The sequence below is a fragment of the Corvus hawaiiensis genome, chromosome 40 (assembly GCF_020740725.1).
Source record: "Corvus hawaiiensis isolate bCorHaw1 chromosome 40, bCorHaw1.pri.cur, whole genome shotgun sequence".
In the NCBI taxonomy this organism is placed as follows: domain Eukaryota; kingdom Metazoa; phylum Chordata; class Aves; order Passeriformes; family Corvidae; genus Corvus; species Corvus hawaiiensis.
The window spans coordinates 175,527-191,313 of record NC_063252.1 but is presented as its reverse complement, the minus strand read 5'-3'; the positions used below and the strand labels follow the sequence as shown (position 1 = coordinate 191,313).

Sequence of the window (15,787 nt, the reverse complement as noted above, 5' to 3'; positions counted from 1 at the left end):
TCAGACCCCAAAACTGGGTGATTCTAAATTGGGTGATTCTCAAATTAAGGCATTTTTTTAATTGGGTGACCCCAAAAACCGGTGGGACCCCAAAAACGGGTGGGACCCCAAAAACCGGTCAGACCCCAAACTGGGTGATTCTAAAATAGGGTGATTCTCAAATTAAGGGATTTTTTTAATTGGGTGACCCCAAAAACCGGTCAGACCCCAAAAACGGGTGGACCCCAAAAACGGGTGGGACCCCAAAAACCGGGTGGGACCACAAAAACCGGTCAGACCCCAAAACTGGGTGATTCTAAAATTGGGTGATTCTCAAATTAAGGGATTTTTTTAATTGGGTGACCCCCAAAAAACGGGTGGGACCCCAAAAACGGGTGGGACCCCAAAAACTGGTGATTCTAAAATTGGGTGATTCTAAAATTAAGGGATTTTTTTAACTGGGTGACCCCAAAAACGGGTGGGACCCCAAAAACCAGCGATTCTAAAATTGGGTGATTCTCAAATTAAGGGATTTTTTTAATTGGGTGACCCCAAAAACGGGTGGGACCCCAAAAACCGGTGGGACCCCAAAAACCAGCGATTCTAAAATTGGGTGATTCTCAAATTAAGGGATTTTTTTAATTGGGTGACCCCAAAAACCGGTCAGACCCCAAAAACCGGTCAGACCCCAAAACTGGGTGATTCTAAAATTGGGTGATTCTCAAATTAAGGGATTTTTTTAACTGGGTGACCCCAAAAACGGGTGGGACCCCAAAAACGGGTGGGACCCCCAAAAACCGGTCAGACCCCAAAACTGGGTGATTCTAAAATTGGGTGATTCTCAAATTAAGGCATTTTTTTAACTGGGTGACCCCAAAAACCGGTGGGACCCCAAAAACGGGTGGGACCCCAAAAACCGGTCAGACCCCAAAACTGGGTGATTCTAAAATTGGGTGATTCTCAAATTACGGCATTTTTAAATTGGCTGACCCCAAAAATCTCCAAATTTGGTACCTCTAAACCCAACCGCTCTTAAAAACCGGGGGGGGGGGGGCATTGACTCCACAAAAACAGGACCCCCAAAACCGGGGGAAATCGCCCTAAATTACCTTTTTTTTTTTTTTTCTCTTTTTTCCCCCCCCTTTTTCTTCTCCAGACCTCCACGGACACCCCGGAGCCCGACCCCTCCCCCCCACCCCCTCCCCCCCCCCCCCCTCCACCGCCGCCCCCTCCCCCCACCTCCCCTCCCCCCCCCCCCGCGCCCTCCCCCCCCCTCGGCGCCCACCCCCCCCCAGCCCACCCCGGCCCCTCCCCCTCCGGCCATCACCAAAAATCCTCATCCCCAAGCAGATGCTGCCCCCCGAATTTGGGGGGCACCGCCGGGGGTCCCGCGGCGGCCCGGCGCCGGCGCCGGCGTGGTCACGGTCATCCCGGCCGCCCGTGGTCACTTCTTCTCCAGGGCCGGGCGCTCCGGCCGCGGGTCCCCCGGTCGGTGCTGGCCGGCCGCGGCCGCCGCGCTGCCCGCGCCTGCAGCCCCCCGCCCCTGCAGCAGATGCCCCCCCAGAACGCCGGGGGCGCGGCCCCGCCGAACCCCCCCGCCCCAAATCGCCGTGCTGCACCCGCCGCCGCCCCCGCCCCCGCTGCAGGCCATGCAGGCCCCCCCCAAAATCCGCAACCCCCCCCCGCTGCACATCAAGATCCTCCCCCCCCCTGCACATCCTGCCCCCCGCGCCCACCCCCAGCCCCCGGCGCAGCCCCAGAACCAGAGCCCCGCCCCAAACCCCCTCCCCCGGCGCCGGCGCGGGGGGTCCCGGGGGGCGTCCCGGCGACCCCCCAGAGCCAGGAGGACGTGGAGATGATCGGGGGCGGACGTGGTGCCCGAGGTGAGGGGCTGGGAGGGGTTTGGGGGGGCCTGAAGCGACAAAAAGGGGTTTGGGGGGGGGATAGGAGGGGGGTTTGGGGGGGTCCTGGAAGTGCCAAAAAGGGATTTGGGGGGGGCTGGAAGTGACAAAAAGGGGTTGGGGGGTCCTGGAAGTGACAAAAAGGGATTTGGGGGAGCTCTGGAAGTGACAAAAAGGGATTTGGGAGGGGCTGGAAGTGACAAAAAGGGATGTTGGGGGGGGGATAAGAGGGGGTTTGGGGGGGCCTGGAAGTGACAAAAAGGGGTTGGGGGGTCCTGGAAGTGACAAAAAGGGGTTTGGGAGGGGCTGGAAGTGACAAAAAGGGATTTGGGGGGGGGATAAGAGGGGGTTTGGGGGGGCCTGGAAGTGCCAAAAAGGGGTTTGGGGGGGTCCTGGAAGTGCCAAAAAGGGATTTGGGGGGTCCTGGAAGTGACAAAAAGGGGTTTGGGGGGGATAGGAGGGGGTTTGGGGGGTCCTGGAAGTGACAAAAAGGGGTTGGGGGGGGCTAGGAGGGATTTGGGTCCTGGAAGTGACAAAAAAGGGGTTTGGGGAGGGGCTGGAAGTGACAGGAAAGGGATTTGGGGGGGGAATAAGAGGGGGTTTGGGGGGGGCCTGGAAGTGCCAAAAAGGGATTTGGGGGGGTCCTGGAAGTGCCAAAAAGGGGATTTGGGGGGGGCTGGAAGTGACAAAAAGGGGTGTTTGGGGGGGGATAGGGAAGGGATGTGGGGGGTCCTGGAAGTGCCAAAAGGGGTTTGGGGGGTCCTGGAAGTGACAAAAAGGGATTTGGGGGGGGCTGGAAGTGACAAAAAGGGGTTTGGGGGGGGATAAGAGGGGGTTTGGGGGGGCCTGGAAGTGCCAAAAAGGCATTTGGGGGGTCCTGGAAGTGCCAAAAAGGGGTTTTGGGGGGGATAGGAGAGGGGTTTGGGGGGTCCTGGAAGTGCCAAAAAGGGGTTTGGGGGGGATAGGAGGGGGTTTGGGGGGTCCTGGAAGTGCCAAAAAGGCATTTGGGGGGTCCTGGAAGTGCCAAAAAGGGGTTTGGGGGGGATAGGAGAGGGTTTGGGGGGTCCTGGAAGTGCCAAAAAAAAGGGGGTTTGGGGGGGATAGGAGGGGGTTTGGGGGGTCCTGGAAGTGCCAAAAAGGGGTTTGGGGGGGATAGGAGGGGGTTTGGGGGGTCCAGGAAGTGCCAAAAAGGGGTTTGGGGGGGATAGGAGGGGGTTTGGGGGGGTCCTGGAAGGGACTGAGAATTTGGGGGGGGAGCTGAGGGGGTTTGGGAGGGGATAAAAGGGGTTTGGGGGAGGTTTTGGGGGGACCCAGGTGGGTTTGGGGGGTCCTGAGAGGATTTGGAGGGGGCACGGGTGGGTTTAACTCCCGAATACCTGAAATCCCATCAATTTTTTTGTACGTTTTGTGTTCGGAACCCACAAAAATTCCGCTTTTTAATCGCTTTTAAGTCCAAAGCGCAAAAATTTCAGCTTCCTTTACCAATTTGAACTCTGAAACACCTCAAATTCCAGGACTTTTTACCCAAATTCCCGCCCCCGAACTCCAGCCCCCGACTTCCAAACCACCAAATTCCCGCCCGAACTCCAGCCCCCGACTTCCAAACCACACTCCTCGTTCCCCAAAAACCCCAAAAGCGCCGTTTTTCTCCCCAAGGTGGAGTCCCCCCCGCAGGTGGAGCTGGTGGCCGAGTCCCCGGTGGCGGCCGAGTCGCCCCGGAGCCGCTGCGTCCGCGCCGGCTGCGAGAACCCGCCGGTGGCCAGCGGCGACTGGGACGAGGAGTTCTGCAGCAGCGAGTGCCTGGTCCGCCACTGCCGGTGAGATTTTGGGGCGATTCCGCCCGCTTTCGGGATTCCTAGCGAAAACCTGGCGTCTTTTTTTACCGAAAATCCTCATTTTCTCGCGGTTTTAGGGACGTTTTCCTGGCTTGGCTCGCCGCCCGCAACGCCGGGAACAGCGTGGTCTTCGTCAAGTGAGGCGCTCCCAAAATTTGGGGGAGTTTGGGATGAGTTTTGGGGTCCCCCCCCCGACGGAATTTGGGGTGGCCACGGCGGAATTGGGGACGGTTGGCATTAAAGGGGCGGTGGAGGAGTTGGTTTGGTGTGGTTCTTTTTTGAGGAGTTTCGCCCCCAAAAACGGCGTGTGAATGATGGGTGGTTGCAAGAATCTTATTTCAGTCTCCAAAAAATGCTCTTTTTGACCCAAAAAATCCCACTTGAATCTCCGAAGTTGCGTTGGAATCCCAAAAATTGATCTTGGTACCTCAATAAAAATCCCTTTTAAGCCCCGAAAACCCACTTTGAACCCAAAAAACCCCATCTGAATCCAGGGCATCATCTTCATACCCCAAAACTTCCCATTAAACTCCCAAAATACCCCTTGAACCTCCAAAATTACCTCTACACCTCAAAATTCCCAAAAAATGTCCCCCAAAACCTCCTTTAAACCCCTCAAAATCCCCTTTGATCCCCAAAAATCCATCTTTGTACCCCAAAAACCTCCTTGAAATGGTAAAAATAATTCCTTTACCCCAAAAATCCCTGCAAAAATCCCATTTGAGCACCAAAACCTGCTTTTTAACCCCCAAAATCTAACTTCATACCCTAAAAATCCCCTGTAGAACCTCAAATATCCTCTTAAACCCCAAAAATCAGATAAACCCTAAATCCACGCTATTTTTTCCTCCTTTTTTTCAGCCTTGAACCCATTTCCCACCTTTTTCCCCCCCCACAAAACACTCCAGGTTTTTCCTCCAGCGCCATCACTGAATTCTTTATTTTCACCCCACTCCAAAACCAAAAAAATCCTAAAAAAAACCCCAAAAAACCCCCCAAAATTACATATTTTTGGGCTTGGAGATGATGCCGTCGGGGTAGTGCTGCTTGAACTGCGCCACCACGTCGGGGTCCAGGAGGTGAATCCCGTCCAGCTGGTTCCCCAGAGTGATCCTAAAACCCCCAAAATCCGCGTCAAACCTCCAAAAACCGCCAACCCCGCGTGGAAAAAGAGCCCCGAAAAAAGCGGGATTTTGGTACCAGTTGGGCTGGACGTTGTGGGGGCGGCCGAAAAGTTCGATTTTCCGCGTGCCCGGCGAGAGCCGCTCGATCATCCCGTAGATCTCGTCGGGTTTGTGGCTGGTGGAGCGAACCTGGGGGCGGAAAGCGGCGATTCTGGGGGGAAATCCGGCGGTTTGCGCCTTTTCCTGCGGCGCTTCCGTCGCTTTTCGCCGTTTCGGGAAGAGATTTGCCCGTTTTTTCCGTGGTTTGTGAGGCGATGCTTTCGTTTCCCACCGTTTCCTGAAACGGTTTTCTTGTTTCGTGGCATTTTTTTAGGTCATTTTTTCATTTTTTCCTATTTTCTGAGTTAATTCCCTGATTTTTCCCCATTTTCTGCGCTGATTTTCTCATTTCCCGCCCTTTTCTGAGGTAATTCCCTCATTTTTTCTCGTTTTCTGAGGTGATTTACTCATTTCCCACCCTTTTCTGAGGTAATTCCCTCATTTTCCCCATTTTCTGCGCTGATTCTCTCATTTCCTGCCCTTTTCTGAGGTAATTCCTTCATTTTTCCCCATTTTCTGAGGCAATTCTCTCATTTCCCGCCCTTTTCTGAGGTAATTCCCTCATTTTTCCCCATTTTCTGCACTGATTCTCTCATTTCCCACCCTTTTCTGAGGTAATTCCCTCATTTTTCCCCATTTTCTGAGGTAACTTCCTCTTTTCCTGACATTTTCTGAGTTAATTCCCTCATTTTTTCCCATTTTCTGCGCTGATTCTCTCATTTCCTGCCCTTTTCTGAGGTAATTCCCTCATTTTTTCTCATTTTCTGAGGCAATTCTCTCATTTCCCGCCCTTTTCTGAGGTAATTCCCTCATTTTTCCCCATTTTCTGCACTGATTCTCTCATTTCCCACCCTTTTCTGAGGTAATTCCCTCATTTTTCCCAATTTTCTGAGGTAACTTCCTCTTTTCCTGACATTTTCTGAGTTAATTCCCTCATTTTTTCCCATTTTCTGCACTGATTCTCTCATTTCCCACCCTTTTCTGAGGTAATTCCCTCATTTTTCCCCATTTTCTGAGGTAACTTCCTCTTTTCCTGACATTTTCTGAGTTAATTCCCTCATTTTTTCCCATTTTCTGCGCTGATTCTCTCATTTCCCGCCCTTTTCTGAGGTAATTCCCTCATTTTTCCCCATTTTCTGCACTGATTCTCTCATTTCCCACCCTTTTCTGAGGTAATTCCCTCATTTTTCCCCATTTTCTGAGGTAACTTCCTCTTTTCCTGACATTTTCTGAGTTAATTCCCTCATTTTTTCCCATTTTCTGCACTGATTCTCTCATTTCCCACCCTTTTCTGAGGTAATTCCCTCATTTTTCCCCATTTTCTGAGGTAACTTCCTCTTTTCCTGACATTTTCTGAGGTGATTCCCTCATTTTCCCCATTTTCTGCACTGATTCTCTCATTTCCCACCCTTTTCTGAGGTGATTCCCTCATTTTTCCCAATTTTCTGTGCTGATTTTCTCATTTCCCACCCTTTTCTGAGGTAACTCCCTCATTTTCCCCATTTTCTGAGGCCACGCTCACATTTCACCCTGATTTTTGTAGAAAACCCTTTCACTTCCTCAGTGTCCTAAACAAAATTCCTTCTTTTTGCTCCGTTTTTTCACCATTCCCTCATTTCCCCCCGCTTTTTTCCCCACAATCCCTTCATTTCACTCTTCTTCATGCCCTGCAGATTTACGGTTTAACCCCCCCCTGGGTTTTGGGATCAAATCCCCAGATTTTGGATTGAATTCCCCTGGATTTTGGGGTTGGTTTTTCCCTGCGGGGATTTTGGGTTGAAATCCCCGGGATTTGGGGGGGTGTCTCACCTCGGCCACGATGACGTCACAATCCAGGCCCCGGTTGAAGCCTTGGGGGTTCCCCTTCACCCCCACCTGTGGGAGGGGCACATTTGGGGAGGGGGGGGGAGGTCCTGGAATCTCAAAATCCACCCCAAAATCCCCTAAACTTCCCCAACACACCCAAAACCCACTCCAGCACCCTCAAAACCCACACAAGAACCCCCAAAATTGCCAAAACCTGCCCCAAGACCCCCAAAATCCCCTAAACCCACCCCAGCACCCTAAAACCCCCCTTTACTGGAGCCCTCAGACCCCAGATCCACCGCAAGACCCCCAAAATCCCCTTTTTTTCTCTCCTGCCACCCCAAAAATCCCATTTATCCTCCTCCCCACCCCCCAAACTCCCCCCGTTCCCCGTCCCCGGGGTCCCGGGAGGGTTTTTGGGGACGCCCCGGGTTTGGGGTGGCCCCGTACCAGGCAGTGCTCCTTGCCGTGGTTCAGCCAGTGCCCCGTGCGCCCCGTCCGGATAATTCGCTGTAATTGGTTGGTTTTCACCCAAATTATCTCGTCCACGCGCTCGTACCTGGATGGGGCGGGGATTTGGGGGGGTCTCGGGGGGGATTTGAGGGGGTTTCGTGGGGTTTTAGGGGTCGGGAGTTACCCCAGAACTCACCCCCAGAGGTTGAGGCATTCGCGGCCCAGCTCCATGGCCCTGGAATGGGGGTAAAGTGGGGAAATCAGGGGGGAAAATCGGGATTTTGGGGGGGGGGAAATTGGGATTTGGGACGGGCCCCGATGGATTTGAGGGAGTTCCCGACGGATGTGGGGTGAATCCTAATGGATTTGGGGAGGATCACAATGGGTTTTGGGGGTCACGATGGGTTTGGGGTGAATCCCGATGGGTTTGGGGTGAATCCCCAAGGATTTGAGGGAGTTCCCGATTGATTCGGGGTGAATCCTAATGGATTTGGGGAGGATCACAATGGGTTTTGGGGGTCACGATGGGTTTGGGGTGAATCCCCAAGGATTTGGGGTGAGTCCCGATGGATCTGGGCTCCCCCCTCACCTGCCGGTGACCCAGAGGAAGAGGAAGCCCTCGTCCTGCAGCACGGGGATGTTGAGGCGCCGCATTTCGTCGTCCGTCAGGGTCCCGTAGGGCAGCTCCATGTGGATGTCCCAGGGCGGGTCCGCCATGACCACGGCGAACTTGCCCAGGATGGACACGTCCAGGTAGCGGATGTCGCAGCAGATCCACTGGGAAACGGGGGGAAAAACGGGGAGAAACGGGGGCGATCCGGTCAAAAATGGTAAAATCGCCTCAGAAAATGGTAAAATCGCCTCAGAAAATGGTAAAATCGCCTCAGAAAATGGCGGAACCGCCTCAGGAAATGGCGGGAAACGCCTCAGGAAATGGCGGGAAACGGAATCGCCTCAGGAAATGGCGGGAAACGAGAGGATTGCATCAAAAAGTGCTGAAGTAACCTCAGAAATCAGCAGAATCGCCTCAAAACTGGTGGGAAATACCTCAAAAATGGTGAGAAACGAGGGGATCACCTCAGAAAGTGGGGGGGAAACGAGGGAATTGCCTCTAGAAATGGTGGGAAACGGAGAAGTTCCTCACAGAGTGGCACAATCGCCTCAAAAAAGGTGGGAAACGGGGGAATTGCCTCAGGAAACAGTAAATAAACAAATTGCTTCAAAAAAGCAGAGTTGTCCGAAAAAAAAACCGGGGTAAAGCACGAAACCACCTCAGGAAAAATGAGGAAATAAAGGAACTGCCCCCAAAAAACGGCGAGAAACGAACAAATCTCCTCAAACGCGAGGGAAAATAAGGAAACGCCACCAAAAACTCCCGTTTTTTCACCAAAATTCCTCCGAAAAGGGACGTTACCTGCGGCGGGAAGAGGTCGGCGCCGGCGTCCGGCGGCGGCCCCCGGGGCAGGTCCGGGGGCGGGGGAGCGGTCGCGCGGCCGCGCCCGGGTGGGGCTGCGCGGGGGAGTGACCGCGCAGGCGTCGATCTCGTAGTGGACGTACTTGCAGGTGTCCATGTGGAAGCAGGTGTTGAGGAAGGAGCAGTCGCCCAGCGACTCGTCCGTGTGCTTGTTGATGATGCGCCTGGCGGGGGAAAGGGGGGAGGAAAAAAAACGGGGTTTTGGGGGGAAATTCCGTGTTTTTTCCAAGATTTGGGGTGGGGGTTTGGGGGGAATTCCACGTTTCTCAAAGATTCGGGGAGAAATTCGGAGAAATTCCGTGTTTTTCGAGGATTCGGGGTGGGATTTGGGGGGAATTCCATGTTTCTCAAAGATTCGGGGAGAAATTTGGAGAAATTCCGTGTTTTTCGAGGATTTGGGGTGGGATTTGGGGGGAATTCCATGTTTCTCAAAGATTTGGGGAGAAATTCCATGTTTTTCAGAGATTCAGGGCGGGGATTTGGGGGAAATTCCATCTTTCTCAAAGATGCGGGATGGAATTTGGAGAAATTCCGTATTTTTCAAAGATTCAGGGCGGGGATTTGGGGGGAATTCCACGTTTCTCAAAGATTCGGGGAGAAATTCGGAGAAATTCCATGTTTTTCAAGAATTCGGCGGCAGGATTTGGGGGAATTCCATGTTTCTCAAATATTTGGGGAGAAATTCTGAGAAATTCCATGTTTTTCAAGGATTCAGGGCGGGGTTTTGGGGGGAATTCCACATTTCTCAAAGATTAGGGGTGAAATTTGGAGAAACTCCATGTTTTTCGAAGATTCGGGGTAGGATTTGGGGGGGATGCCACATTTCTGAAGGATTTGGGAAGAAATTCGGAGAAATTCCATATTTTTCGACGATTCGGTACGGGGATTTTGGGGGAATTCCATGTTTCTCAAACATTCAGGGTGAAATCTCAAAAGCTAAGAATAAAAAAATCACAAAATCGGGAAAAAAAAAATCTGCGAAATCCTGGCTAGAGACCGTAAATCCAGGGGCGAAAACCGCAAAACGATGGATGAAAATGACGACGTCGGGACTTAAAATCATTAAATTACCGATAAAATCTACAGAACCGTGGGCAAGACCGTGACTAAAAACCACGGATGGAAGAGCAGAACGCGTAACCCCGAAACGAACCCCCCGAAATCCCGGACAAGGCTCCACAAAATCCCGGATAAATCCCACGGAATCCCGAGCGGAACGGCGCCGACTGACCGGAAGTGGAGCTTGCGGCAGGGCCGCTCGGCGCCGGAGGCCTTGACGCACTCCTCCTTGGTGCCGTGGTCGCAGAACTCCTGCACCTGCGCGCGGCCCCCGCGAGCGGAACTTCTCCACGATGGACTGCTCCTTGGCCGTCGTGGTGTTCAGCAGCTCCAGGATCTCCTGGCTCACCTGAGGGAGCGGCGACGGAACGCTCGGAGCCGCCCTGAGGCTCCGCCCACCATCGTGAGGCTCCGCCCACCTCCCTGAGGCTCCACCAATCCCCTTGAAGCTCCGCCCACCATCGTGAGGCTCCACCAATCCCCTCGAGGCTCCGCCCACCATCGTGAGGCTCCGCCAATCCCCTCGAGGCTCTGCCCACCTCCCTGAGGCTCCACCAATCCCCTCGAGGCTCCACCCACCATCGTGAAGCTCCACCAATCCCCTTAAGGCTCCGCCCACCATTGTGAGGCTCCACCCATCATCTTTAGACCCCTCCCACCATCTTTAAGCTCCGCCCACCTCCTTGTGGCCCCACCTACTGTCTTTAAACTCCACCCACCACCTTTAGGCTCCACCCACCGCCTTTAGGCTCCACCCACCACTTTTAGGCTCCACCCACCACTTTTAGGCTCCACCCACCGCTTTTAGACTCCACCCACCGCCTTTAGACTCCACCCACCGCCTTTAGACTCCACCCACCACTTTTAGACTCCACCCACCACCTTTAGACTCCACCCACCGCCTTTAGACTCCACCCACCACTTTTAGGCTCCACCCACCGCTTTTAGACTCCACCCACCGCCTTTAGACTCCACCCACCACCTTTAGACTCCACACACCACCTTTAGGCTCCACCCACCGCCTTTAGACTCCACCCACCGCCTTTAGACTCCACCCACCACCTTGAGGCTCCACCCACCACCTTTAGGCTCCACCCACCGCCTTTAGACTCCACCCACCGCTTTTAGGCTCCACCCACCGCTTTTAGACTCCACCCACCACCTTTAGACTCCACCCACCACCTTTAGACTCCACCCACCGCCTTTAGACTCCACCCACCACCTTTAGACTCCACCCACCGCCTTTAGACTCCACCCACCGCCTTTAGGCTCCACCCACCGCCTTTAGACTCCACCCACCACCTTTAGACTCCACCCACCGCCTTTAGACTCCACCCACCGCCTTTAGACTCCACCCACCGCCTTTAGACTCCACCCACCGCCTTTAGGCTCCACCCACCGCCTTTAGACTCCACCCACCACCTTTAGACTCCACCCACCGCCTTTAGACTCCACCCACCGCCTTTAGACTCCACCCACCGCCTTTAGACTCCACCCACCGCCTTTAGGCTCCACCCACCGCCTTTAGACTCCACCCACCACCTTTAGACTCCACCCACCACTTTTAGGCTCCACCCACCGCTTTTAGACTCCACCCACCACCTTGAGGCTCCACCCACCACCTTTAGGCTCCACCCACCGCTTTTAGGCTCCACCCACCGCCTTTAGACTCCACCCACCACTTTTAGGCTCCACCCACCGCCTTTAGACTCCACCCACCGCCTTTAGGCTCCACCCACCACCTTTAGATTCCGTCTCAATGCCCCACCCGCATCTTTAAGCTCCACCCACCACCTTGTAACCCCACCCACCCTCATGATGCCCCACCCACCCCCACTTTAGACCCCGCCCACTGCTTTTAGGCCCCACCCACCACCTTCAGGCCCCACCCGCCACCTTTAGAACCCCACCCAAACTTCAGCCCCGCCCCCTCCGACCCCACCCACCTTAGCCCCGCCCACCCCTCTCCAGCCCCGCCCACCTTCTTGCTCTGCTGCTCCTTGGTGGACTGCTGACTCAGCAGGCTCTCGATCTCCAGGTCCACGTCCGACGCCGCCGCCCGCCGCGACTTCTTGGCCTCCTTCCCCTCCCCCGCCGCCCCCCCCGCCCCTCCCCCTCCCCCGCCGCCCGCCGCCCCTCCCCCCGCGCCGCCGTCCTGCTCCGCCCGCCTCTTCTCGGCCGCCACCACGCCGGTCATGGCCGAGAGCTTGGAGTGGTCAGCGAAGGTGACCAGCGTGGGGCCGTCGTGCAGCAGCCCCCGGCGCACCTCGATCAGCTCCTGCGCCGCGAACTTGTGCAGGAGGCTCTCCACGGCGCGCAGCGTCACCTGCGCGTCGCCCTGCGGGGGTTCGGCGCTCGTTTTTGGGGGGCTCCTCTTGGGTTTTTGGGGTTTTGTGCGATTCGGGAGGGAAATACGGGAAATCCGGGATCGCCTTTCCCGATTTCGGGGAACCCCCCCACCCCATTTCCTCTCCCCTGCAGCTGAATTTGAGCGCTTTTGGGATCGGTTTTGCTGGGTTTTGTGGGATTTCTGAGGGAATTTCGGGGCGTGGGGGTGGATTTTGAGATCCGGGAAGGTGGGGACACCGGGCTGGGCACCTGGGCACACCTGGAAGGACTGGGAGGAACTGGGAGTGGGGTCCGGGGGGGATTTGGAGCGGGGGCCACCCGTCTCCCCACTCCCAGGTGTGCACAGGTGCGGCCTGGGCGCGTCCCCAGCCCCAGGTGAGTCCCCAGCCCCAGGTGAGAGCATCCCCTGCCCCAGGAGAGCTCATCCCCAGCCCCAGGTGAGTCCCCAGCCCCAGGTGAGTCCCAGCCCCAGGTGAGCTCATCCCCCAGCCCCAGGTGAGTCCCCAGCCGCAGGTGTGTCCCAGCCCCAGGTGAGCTCATCCCCTGCCCCAGGTGAGCTCATCCCCAGCCCCAGGTGAGTCCCAGCCCCAGGTGAGCTCATCCCCAGCCCCAGGTGAGTCCCCAGCCCCAGGTGAGAGCATCCCCAGCCGCAGGTGAGAGCATCCCCAGCCCCAGATGAGTCCCCAGCCCCAGGTGTGCTCATCCCCTGCCCCAGGTGAGCTCATCCCCAGCCCCAGGTGAGCTCATCCCCAGCCCCAGGTGAGTCCCCAGCCCCAGGTGAGCTCATCCCCCTGCCCCAGGTGAGCTCATCCCCAGCCCCAGGTGTGTCCCAGCCCCAGGTGAGCTCATCCCCTGCCCCAGGTGAGCTCATCCCCAGCCCCAGGTGAGCTCATCCCCAGCCCCAGGTGAGCTCATCCCCTGCCCCAGGTGAGCTCATCCCCAGCCCCAGGTGAGTCCCCAGCCCCAGGTGTGCTCATCCCCTGCCCCAGGTGAGCTCATCCCCTGCCCCAGGTGAGTCCCCAGCCCCAGGTGAGCTCATCCCCAGCCCCAGGTGAGTCCCAGCCCCAGGTGAGCTCATCCCCCTGCCCCAGGTGAGTCCCCAGCCGCAGGTGAGTCCCCAGCCCCAGGTGAGCTCATCCCCCAGCCCCAGGTGAGCTCATCCCCAGCCCCAGGTGTGTCCCAGCCCCAGGTGAGCTCATCCCCTGCCCCAGGTGAGTCCCCAGCCGCAGGTGTGTCCCAGCCCCAGGTGAGCTCATCCCCAGCCCCAGGTGAGAGCATCCCCAGCCCCAGGTGTGTCCCAGCCCCAGGTGAGCTCATCCCCTGCCCCAGGTGAGCTCATCCCCAGCCCCAGGTGAGCTCATCCCCAGCCCCAGGTGAGTCCCAGCCCCAGGTGAGCTCATCCCCAGCCCCAGGTGAGCTCATCCCCAGCCCCAGGTGAGCTCATCCCCTGCCCCAGGTGAGCTCATCCCCAGCCCCAGGTGAGTCCCAGCCCCAGGTGAGCTCATCCCCAGCCCCAGGTGAGTCCCCAGCCCCAGGTGAGCTCATCCCCCAGCCCCAGGTGAGCTCATCCCCAGCCCCAGGTGTGTCCCAGCCCCAGGTGAGCTCATCCCCTGCCCCAGGTGAGTCCCCAGCCGCAGGTGTGTCCCAGCCCCAGGTGAGCTCATCCCCAGCCCCAGGTGAGAGCATCCCCAGCCCCAGGTGTGTCCCAGCCCCAGGTGAGCTCATCCCCTGCCCCAGGTGAGCTCATCCCCAGCCCCAGGTGAGCTCATCCCCAGCCCCAGGTGAGTCCCAGCCCCAGGTGAGCTCATCCCCAGCCCCAGGTGAGCTCATCCCCAGCCCCAGGTGAGCTCATCCCCTGCCCCAGGTGAGCTCATCCCCAGCCCCAGGTGAGTCCCAGCCCCAGGTGAGCTCATCCCCAGCCCCAGGTGAGTCCCCAGCCCCAGGTGAGTCCCCAGCCCCAGGTGTGTCCCAGCCCCAGGTGAGCTCATCCCCTGCCCCAGGTGAGCTCATCCCCAGCCCCAGGTGAGCTCATCCCCAGCCCCAGGTGAGTCCCAGCCCCAGGTGAGCTCATCCCCAGCCCCAGGTGAGTCCCCAGCCCCAGGTGAGCTCATCCCCAGCCCCAGGTGAGTCCCCAGCCGCAGGTGTGTCCCAGCCCCAGGTGAGCTCATCCCCTGCCCCAGGTGAGCTCATCCCCAGCCCCAGGTGAGTCCCCAGCCCCAGGTGAGCTCATCCCCCTGCCCCAGGTGAGTCCCCAGCCCCAGGTGAGTCCCCAGCCCCAGGTGAGCTCATCCCCTGCCCCAGGTGAGTCCCCAGCCCCAGGTGAGTCCCCTGCCCCAGGTGAGCTCATCCCCAGCCCCAGGTGAGCTCATCCCCAGCCCCAGGCGCGTCCCCGGCCGTCCCCTACCCCGGCGATGGCGGCGCGGATGGCGCCGGCGTCGGTGGGCAGCGGCAGGGCCAGGTCGGACAGGTGCAGCAGCAGCCGCCGCTCCAGCGCCGGGTCCGGCTCCGACGGCTCCCCCGGGAGCCCCTCGGGACCCCCGGGTGGGGAGGGGGCGCCCGTGGGGGCGGGGCCGAGCGAGGACACGCCCCCGGAGGCGGGGCCGGGCGGGGCGGGGCCCGCGGGGGCGGGGCTGCAGGTGCGGGGGGGCGTGGCCAGGGAGAGGTCATGGCGGGGGTCTGTGAGGGGAGAGAGCAGCTTAATTAACCCCGAGTTATTAATTAGCCCCCCCAGCTCGTAATTAACCCCCCCGCTCTTAATTAACGCACCACTTCTAATTACGTGCAAGCCCCTAATTAGTCTCCAAACTCTCGTTAAACCCCATCCCTTTGTTAATTCCTAGTCTCTAACCAGAGTGACCCCTCATTAACCCCTGATCCCTCACTAATCCCTAGCCCCTAATTAACCTCAACCCCCCCAATTAGCCCCCAGCCTTTAATCAACCCCTCACCCCCCTCCCCTCATTAACCCCCCCAGTTACCCGCAGACCCCAATAAATCCCCAACCCTTATCAACTCCTGCCACCCCCCGCCCCCTCATTAACCCCCCCAATTAACCCTTAACCCCTCATTAACCCCGCCCCCCCTCCCCGCGCTCTCACCGGTCCCTCCGAGTGGGTCCTGCTTCCTGCGACGCTGCAGCCGCTCGCGGAGCGAGTCCAGCTGCTTCTTGTGCGCCTGGATCGAGCTCCACGTGTCCGACATGGCCCCGCCGGCTCCGATCGCGACCCTGTCGCGACAGGGACCGGCCGCGACCCTCCCGCTCCCGCGCGGGCCCGCGCCGCCTCCCGCTACCGGAAGCGGAAGTTCCCGGGGGTGCCGTGAAGCCGCCGCCGCCATCTTGAGTGTGGGCAGCTCATCGGTTTCCACGGCGGCCGCCGCCATTTTGAGAGCGGGCAGCACCCTCCCCTATGATTCCGGTGACAACCGGAGGCTTTTTAAAACCGGGAAATTCCCGGCGTGCCGTTTCCATGGGAACAGATTAGGAGGCACTTCGAAACCGGGCCTTTCCCGGCGTTTTATCGCAAGAGAAACCGGCGGCGTTGCGAGCGGAGGCCGCGCCTCAGTGAGGGCACAGCGGCCACCGCCGCCATCTTTAAACAGGGCAGTTCCCCGCGTCTCGTTACCATGGCAACGCGCGCCATTTTCAGCGCTGGCCCCGCCCCTCTGAGGGCACCGTGGCAACGGCCGCCATTTTGCGCATGGGCAAAG

At 57.9% G+C, this 15,787-nt stretch overlaps 2 protein-coding genes and 1 long non-coding RNA gene across 3 annotated transcripts in view; 1 reads left to right on the top strand and 2 right to left on the bottom strand.

Annotated features, from left to right (window-relative positions):
- Positions 1–3,971, top strand: part of TOX4 (TOX high mobility group box family member 4) — a 13,667-nt gene extending 9,696 nt beyond the window's left edge. The window contains exons 6-8 of the mRNA XM_048290402.1: positions 1,838–1,862; positions 3,537–3,697; positions 3,793–3,971. Of these exons, the coding sequence (XP_048146359.1) occupies positions 1,838–1,862; positions 3,537–3,697; positions 3,793–3,856 (250 nt within the window). The 3' untranslated portion in view covers positions 3,857–3,971. The remainder of the gene's footprint in view (positions 1–1,837; positions 1,863–3,536; positions 3,698–3,792) is intronic.
- A 653-nt stretch (positions 3,972–4,624) lies between these two features.
- On the bottom strand, positions 4,625–15,380 carry METTL3 (methyltransferase 3, N6-adenosine-methyltransferase complex catalytic subunit). Its single transcript, XM_048290400.1, is given in 13 exon segments — positions 4,625–4,828; positions 4,916–5,028; positions 6,748–6,813; positions 7,195–7,303; positions 7,394–7,432; positions 7,787–7,974; positions 8,612–8,698; positions 8,700–8,835; positions 9,903–10,000; positions 10,002–10,079; positions 11,712–12,068; positions 14,484–14,755; positions 15,178–15,380. Coding segments are annotated over 13 exon segments (1,758 nt in total). The 5' UTR covers positions 15,281–15,380; the 3' UTR covers positions 4,625–4,716.
- On the bottom strand, positions 5,255–5,854 carry LOC125319282. The gene is made up of 2 exons (XR_007200647.1): positions 5,357–5,854; positions 5,255–5,323 (listed from the first exon to the last, which is right to left on the bottom strand). It is a non-coding gene; the product is annotated as an uncharacterized LOC125319282 (long non-coding RNA).
- Positions 15,381–15,787: the final 407 nt, after the last annotated feature.